We start from the raw sequence: 8,265 nt of genomic DNA on the forward strand, positions 1-8,265 counted from the left end.
CCCCACCCATGTAGCTGAAGGGGGGAAATGGCATCTTATGTGGAAGTCATACTACCCCCCCTTCCTGGGCAAGTATAACCTGAGCATTGGCTCTCTCCAGCTCTATGGGGGCTGGCTGATGCAATACTTGATGTCACTTTATCTTCCCATCATCTCTGGTCCTTTCATCAGAGCTCACAGAGCTGACAGCCTTAAAGGACCTAGCAGAGCCTTGCTGACTACCCAACCAGCACAAGTGTGAGGGGAGGTGGCTTCTTCCTCTATTTCAGCCCCATGATAGCTGTCACTGATCTCCCGTGCAGCCTCACCAGAGCAATCTGTCTGAACTAACCAGATCCTGAGTGCAGTGCTGCTGGCTGCCAGTTACCCTAGCCCCATAGCATTGGCATTAAGCAACCATAGCAATGGATCTGGCAGGTTACAAGGATAGACAGAGGGGTGACAGCTATCACTGTAGTGCATTGGGATGAGACACATGCTGCAGAGAATGTCCAGGATTGCTATTGTGAAAGAGGTTAACAGGGACTTCCCTGAAACTACATACATCTTTGCTGGGTTGAGGTAAGACTTTTAAGGCTAACCTGACCTCTTTCCCCAGGCTCCAGGGCAATCTAGCTAAGGGCCCCTGCAGTGAAGTCAGGGGAGCAGGAGCTGGATCTAGCACCTCTCCTGCCAATAACAGTGGACCCATCAATGGAGTGGACAGGCTCTAGCAGAGATGGTTAACATCTCTCTAGGGCAACTATTAACTACTCCACATGTCCATGCTGGTTGTCTGCCTCGAGCTGACTTTTTTTAAATTCCAGCTCTCTCTCAAAAGCAGGCGAGGGGCAAGACATTTTGTCAATATGAGAAAACAGATTTTTTTTGTGGAACAGGGACATGCAAGAGGCATAGGCCTTCATGTCAGGCATGTGTCTTTGTCTGAAAATCCACCCACAGTTGGCCACTTAAGCCTTTCAAAAAATGAGCTTGCCTATGCTTTGTGAAGACTTGCTAGAGCAGGGGTGGGCAAACTTTTTGGCCCAAGGGCCACAGCAGGGTTGCAAAACTGTATGGAGGGCTAGGTAGGGAAGGTTGTGCCTCCTCAACAGCCTCCCCCCCCCACACACACACTTCCTGCTGCCCTCAGAACCCCTGACCACCCCCTCCCTGCCCCCTATCCACACCCCTACCAGGCCCCCTGGGACTCCCCACACTTATCCAACCCATCTCCTGACCACCACCCCCCAAACCTCTGCCCCATCTGACTGCCCCCCAGGACCCTCTGCCCCTTATCCAACCCCCCCCCCCCCAATACCATGCCGCTCAAAGCAGCATGTCTAGCAGCCACACCGCCCAGCAGGAGCTAGCTTGCTTGCTGTGTTGAGGCTGCAGGGGAAGGGCTGGGGGTGCTAAAGTTTAACTCCAAAAATCTCCAGAGAAGTGGATCCAATAAAATGTGACTCACTTTGTCTAGTATCTAGCACCAACCCTGGAAAGAAAAGTCTCTAAAAACTGTTTTTATGGTGCATGTTCTCTTCCCCCACGTCACCTCACTCCACGTCAACCTGGACTGCATGCACCAACCCTACAGCCCCACTGAGCATGCTCCAGCCCAGGGCTGCAATGGGGCTAGGGAGCAGAGAAGCTGTCTTTCCTGTGTGCTAGGTGCCATCCCCTGCCCGCTCTCACTGGCGATCAGGCACAGTAAAAGACAAAGCCATCCCCTTCAAACACTGAAATGACTAGCAGACATAAGGCGCTGTAGAAGAGGGCTGGGGGGATTAGATGGAACAAGGAGCCTGGGAGCAGAGACTGAATGTGGAGGCTGGGTGTCAGGGAGGAGGGACATGGAGCCAGTGGGTAGGGCAGAGGAGGGAACTGATCAGATGCGGAACCTGGGAACCAGCAGAGTATGGGGGGAGATGGAGCTGACAAGGAGCCAGATGCAGGGGGAGTACTGAGTGGCTGGCACAAGGAGCTGGGGGAAGCATGAAGGATACAGACTGAATGAGAAGCCAGGGGAAATGGAGAATATGAGGCAGGAGGCAGAGTAGGGAGTTGGAGGGAACTAGCATCAACTGGACAAGGAGACCAGGAGGAGGGAGAAAAGTCTGGCTAGGTGGGACAAGAACTTACTGGGCAAGGAGACAGGGGGTCCAAGGCCCGAGTAGAAACTGGAACAAATGGAGGGGTTGGTCAGCTCATCAGGCCCACCAGATAATAACTTGGTGACATTTGGTGTGAGCTGTGGGATGTCCTGGTGGGGCACAAACCAGGAGATGGAGACATGTCGTCAGAGATGACTCTGGGGTCAGACTCTGGCTCTCAAGCTAGAGAAAACTCATTCCACTCCAAGAGGCAGAGGGGGCTGGAGAAAGAGGGAGTGGAGAAGAGGATTAATGGGAAGAAAGTGAGGTACTGGCCAATCTTAGAAGGAGAACACCATACCAAGCATCAAGGAATCTATTCCTGCCTTGAGCATCCTGTTACAGCAATCTGAGCTGTCAGGAGAAGAGGGATACAGAGACAGGCCCACAGTGGAGAGCTACAGGCTCAGTTTAGAGAGCTCCCTTGGCTCAGAATGATTGTTCAGTGACCAAAGCAAACAGCTTGGTAGGAGTACCTGAAACACAGACATGGCAGCATCAGGCTCCACCCTATGACCCTTGGTAGGGCAAGATTGGGCTGCAGAGGATCTGCTGGAGGATAGTTCATAGAGCTGAAATTATCTCATCTGTTGAGCAGGAAAACACAGAGTCAGATGTGAATGAATGGAAATAACATGCCTGACTACAGGAGGAGAAAGGGGCCATCTGTTTGGTTCCCCTGTTGTCAGGGAAAGCTCTGGATGCAACTCGTGCCGTCAGCAAGGATTTGGTAAATGATTATGCAGAAGTGAAGAAGGCAATTCTTTGAAAATACCAAATTACGAGACATTGACAGTGGTTCATGGCCACTGAGAACTCCAGACACTCATCTCTCCCACCCCCGAGACTGAGACCACAGGCACTGGCTGCAGCCAAAGAGGAGACCTGGGAACAGTTCCTAACCATATTGGGGAAGGAATTCAATATGTAGGTCCAAGAGTGGCAACCACAGTCCAGCACAGGCATGGTGATGTTGGCAGACCTATAGTGGTGATGCCTGGTGGATTTCCAAATAAGGACTGCTCCAGTTCCACCTGAGTTTGAAGTGAATAAGGGAACAAAGACTGTGGGCCAGGGTGGACTAAAGGAAAAGGGGGTGAGAAATATAAGGGTAAACTGAAAATGGCTAGTCCAGTGGAGAAAGGAAAGGAACCAGTTAAGTGCTATTACTGTAGTCAGAGGGGACACAAAGCCCAGGATCACCCTACAACAAAATCAAAAGTTACTAACCTCTTATGAGTCTGGCAACTCAGCAAATGGAAGCTCCCAGCAATCAAGTGCTGGCTGCTCCATTCCACACAGATGCAGACACCAAGGCGTACAGCCACTCAAATAGCTTTGCTCTCCAGTTTTCATTACAAGAAAGAAAAGATCTCAAGTGCGAAGAAGTACAGCAAAGCCATTTATTTAATTTTCCTGCTCCCCCAACTCACCATACGCAAAGCCACACACTACCTTTCTGCACCCCACAGGGACACCGACAACTAAGCCACCTGGGAACTGCCACTAGCCAGGTAAGCTGCCACTGTAAAAACTTCCATGTGATACCAAAGTCACGAAACCTGGGAAAACTAGGAGCATCCCTGGACTGTTCCTACAGGAGGGTAGTTTCATTTCTGCACATGGCATGGAGCTAGAGCTGGCAGACTTGCCTCTCTTCAGCTGGGTTCACTTATTTCCCCCCACCCCCACCCCCCCAACACAGCTGTGATGGGTTCACAATACTGCAGCAGGGGGCTAAAAACCCTGCTTGGAACAATTTAAAAAGTAACATTTCAGTTCATTAAAACAATACCCAAGCTGGGACCTGAATGGAGCAGAGCATCCCTGTAAATTAAAGCATTCTAAGAGAGTCCTCAGGTAAGCACATGGACTCCAGAGGGGGACAGTTAAGAGAGATCTGGAAAGCTTGGTACTGTGTATGGGCCTTACAAAATATAGCTTTCCATTGCTTCAGGCAAATCTAATCCCATTCCACCTGAGGAGCACTGAGGTGGAGTCAAATGGGCAGCATTTGCAGCCAGTGACTGTCTGGAAAGTAAGAAGAAAGTCTCTTTACCCATTATTAACCAAGTCAAACAAAAAATTCATCACTCAGCCATAGACTCAGCCGCTGGCTCAGTCACAGGCTCTGCAGCTGACTCAGCTGCTGGCTTTGCTGCTGGTTCAGCCACTGACACAGCTAAAGGCCGATTTGCCAGCTCATTTGCTGGTTTAGCCACCATCTGATTGGCCGTCACAGCAGCCGTCACACTGGCCGTCACAGCAGCCGTCACACTGGCCGTCACAGCAGCAGGCTCAGCTGCAGGCTTTTTTTGCTTCTGGGTGGCAGCCACTGCTTCTGCCAGCTTCTCCTCAGGCACCATATTCAAAACCTTCAGGGCAAAGAGCAGCTGGAATTTAGCAGTCCCGATGAAGGAGTTCCCCAGGAAGTTTGGCAGTCCGCCCATGCGGTCCTTCTGGGTGTACAAGGGGACACGGACCATTCCCATCACCTGCAACAGCACACACAATTCAGTAACAACAAATTACACTTTCAGCCCACCCTCAGTGCAAGCCCCACCAACCACCATGATCCATGCAGGATGAGCACCAGCTTATCTGCAGGTGCCATACCTCCCCAGACCACATCCTAGCTCCCAGACCACATATGCCCTCCTCATACCAGCCCCTCTTATTCCCCCAGGATGAGCACAGGTGCCACATCCAACACCCCAACCCCCAGCATGAATACCACACCCCTGCCCATTACTCCATACCAAACCCAGGTGATGCCCCACATACCCTCTGCACAAGCACCCTAGCCCCAGTCTGACCACCCACCCTACTTACCCATTCCACCAACCAACCCAAAACACCACCACTTCTTCCCTCCAGTGTACCACACCTTACCCTTTGCTCTATCCCATCCCCCAGTATAAGCACCACAGCTTACCACCCACCTTTCCCTACCCCATGTTCCATACCACTCCCCACCACCACATCCCAGGTGTACCACCAACTGCCCCCAGGGATGATCTATGTTCTGGGTCTAGGCCGTGCCCTTCATACCACTCTGCAAGAGTGCTGTGGCTCCATGTCCCCCTCAACAGGTGCCACAACCCAGGGTCACATTTAGTGCACACGCAGCATCACTCCTGGCAGATCACAGCATCGCACCCAGGCTGTACAAAGGGTCCTCCACCATCTGTGTTCTACATCAGGGGCATTAGATGACCTGGCACAAGCTCGCCAACCCTGCCAGAGAATGCTGTAGCACCAGATTCCCCAGAAAGAAACTCATGTCTCTTTCTCTGACTTCTTACGAACTTGTGTGCAATCCAAGCTGGGCCCAATACCTTGTTGATTAAAGCAATGCACTGCCACACAGAAGATCACAGTTCCAGTCAGACACAACACATCCAGACCTCACGTGATGCTCACCAGAGCTGAGGGTGACTTGAAGTTCACCCAACCCGCATGTCAGAGGCACCATCTTTATGACTGACAAGCAAACAGGACTCCCCTTCAAAGTGCAGCACAAAGCCCTCCCTATGCTACCGCATTCCTGCCAGCTCCGCAGTGAAAGGCCAGGGCTCACAACTAGGATTGCCATGTGGCAGTGCGTAGCACTTGCCAGTTGCCACTAGTAGCTGTTAAATGCGGTGCATTCCCCCGCCCAGCTGCAATGGATAGCAGCCCAGCAGGCCTAGTGAGGGAAGCTTCATTCCCCGATGATGTGAAGTCTCAGAGCTTCCAGACACCCCCCCGAATACCCCACCTCCAGCCCGTGGTCTCGGGAATGCACCGCGCAGATCTCGATGGTGTGCAGCTCCTCCAGGGTCAGCTGCCTGGCGTAGAAGTGCGCCACCACGCGATGTGGCCCCTCTGTCAGGTGCGAGCACAGATAATCAGCTTCCGTCAGGCGCACACAGCCCAAACCCAAGCCCAGCACCCGATTCAGACCATCCTCCAGGGACCAGTAACGGCGATCCACGAACCCCCCAGGAAAGCCCAGTAGTCCATCAAATCGCATCTGCATCTGCAATAGAGGCGCATTATGTTAATGGGGCACAGCACATAGCCCCAGGGACCCTGTGGGAGAGGAGAGGGTACCCCCAGCCAAGAGCTGGACACTTACCACCACAGGAAACCTCTCCAAGACAAAGGGGCTAAAGCAGGTGAGGCACAAGACAGTCTGTACCCTAATCAGAGAGGTTTGAGGCTTTATTGTACCCCTCTTCCATTGCCCCACTTGCTTTGGCACAATATTAGCTTCTTTTTAAATTGCCTTTGTGAAGGAAAACCTAGAACCTGACCCAGTGCTGGGCTGTCAGACAGTTTTTGCAGCTGAGAGGCATGAACTGCCCCACTCATCTCACTAGGAAATAAGTGCTGAAGGCCAAACAGCTCTTTCACTGTGATCATTTTTAGCAGAAAATCCTTGGTATTTGAACAGTTTGATACTGTCCATTTTGCCTACCCCCTCCAATTTTAGCTTAGTGGTACCCCCAGAAAGCCCATTCCTACTTCTCTGCAGGATGAAGCTGAGCCTCAAGCGGGTCGCCTTCTTATGAGATACCCACAGAATGACAAAACAGTACTGGGGAATCCTGACACATCAGTACTGCACCATATGAAGAGCCTAAAAGGGAAACCCATCCAGCCTCGTGCCACTGTTGGAGTCAGGTGACCTGCGAACAGCCAGCATCAAGTCTTGACAAGTGCACCAGACACATCGCAGCCAGAGGACCAAGCCTACCAACCAGAGATACACAGAAAAGACACAGCCACTGGTGAGCTCAAGGGGCACATTCAGTTCCCACCTCCTAGCTACTGTCCAGGAGTGGCATGCCAGTTTTGGAGCTCCACATTTTGGATCAGCCTCAGATAGTGGATGGTTGAAAAATCTGAAGCTCCAGCCTTTCTGCCTGCAGGAACGGAGATGGATCTCTCCTCTGCAGGCTGCTATGAAGGGGGCATTTCTGCTGCTCTGCCCCTCCCCTACATCTGGGTTTGAATCCTTCTGGGTGACTACCTCTGGGCTCTGCTCAGCCCTTCCCAAGGAGCAGCAGAGTGAAACGGACATGACTCTTGTCAGTTTCAATGTCACTTACAGCACTGTGGAGAGCAACAGCAAAACCAGCCAGACTTGTTCAGTTCCCTTTGTTCTTGCTCAGCAAAATCCTGTGCGACAGCAGAGGCAATGGAACACCCCGTCTGCAAACTCAGGCAGACAGCATTGCAGAAGTTCACGTCTGCAAAGCCATAAGGGCCTTACAACTATAGGTAGAGACACATGCGCGCACACACGCACACACACACACCCTCTCTCTATGGATTAAAGGGCCTATTCTGCAACAACTGCCAGCATAGAATCCACTGGCCTAGGGAGACCCCGCTCAACGCGCAGCATGAGCTGGGAGGGCTAGTGGTGTGTAGGGGAAGAAGGTTAGCCACTGTCCTCGGGCCGGCTGCTCACACCCTGCTAGGGCGAGGCAGGGCCAGGCAGGGCAGAACTAGCAGATCTGTGCTCGAGCAGCGACAGGCAGCCACCCTAGGGAGTTGGTGCAGTAGCGCGGGGAAGGCCTCAGCCCTAGCCCTGGGCGGGGGTCCCAGCTCTCCATCCCGCCAAGGGGACTCATGGCGTTCCCGCACCCTGAAGGCCGGCTCCCCACTCCCCACCGCGGGCCCCAATCGCCACCCAACCACTCCCGACTCCCGCCCCCAGCCCTCGCCCAACCGGCCCCGCCCCCGACCCCACCCGAAACCCCAAACCCGGCCCCAGGCCCGGCTCCCCACCTCGCCCAACCGGACCTGACCTAGGCCCCAGCCCCCAACCGGACCCCAGGCCCCGCCCCATGGAACCCGCCCGAGGCCCGCCCCAGGCCCCGCTGACCAGCACGGCGTAGCGCAGCGGGATGCGCCCGAAGAGCATGCCCGGGTTGGGCGCGTACAGCATGGCGTGGCACGAGTGGCTCCAGCCGGGCCCGAGCCGCATGGCCTCGTAGCGGCTCAGCGGCTTCAGCTCGGTCACGCCGGGCACCGAGAGGGAGGGCAGCAGCCCCGCCGCGCCCGCGCTCCCCGTCAGAGCCGCCATCACCACACGGAGCCGCGACGAGAGAGAGGCTAACCCCCCTCTGTGCGCTGACCT

General features: G+C 53.8%; 1 protein-coding gene across 2 annotated transcripts; it reads right to left on the bottom strand.

Annotated features, from left to right (window-relative positions):
* Positions 1-3,521: 3,521 nt before the first annotated feature.
* NUDT16L1 (nudix hydrolase 16 like 1) lies at positions 3,522-8,265 on the bottom strand. 2 transcript variants are annotated; one of them, XM_073362737.2, is made up of 3 exons: positions 8,011-8,263; positions 5,893-6,153; positions 3,522-4,627 (listed from the first exon to the last, which is right to left on the bottom strand). In XM_073362737.2, exons 1-3 carry the CDS (start codon positions 8,209-8,211, stop codon positions 4,223-4,225), a joined length of 867 nt encoding a protein of 288 aa, XP_073218838.2. In that variant the 5' UTR covers positions 8,212-8,263; the 3' UTR covers positions 3,522-4,222. The 2 variants fall into 2 exon arrangements, with proteins under 2 accessions (XP_073218838.2, XP_073218839.2); XM_073362738.2 differs by lacking the exon at positions 5,893-6,153 and having other exon boundaries at positions 8,011-8,265.

This window comes from Lepidochelys kempii, chromosome 10 (genome assembly GCF_965140285.1).
Source record: "Lepidochelys kempii isolate rLepKem1 chromosome 10, rLepKem1.hap1, whole genome shotgun sequence".
NCBI lineage: Eukaryota > Metazoa > Chordata > Testudines > Cheloniidae > Lepidochelys > Lepidochelys kempii.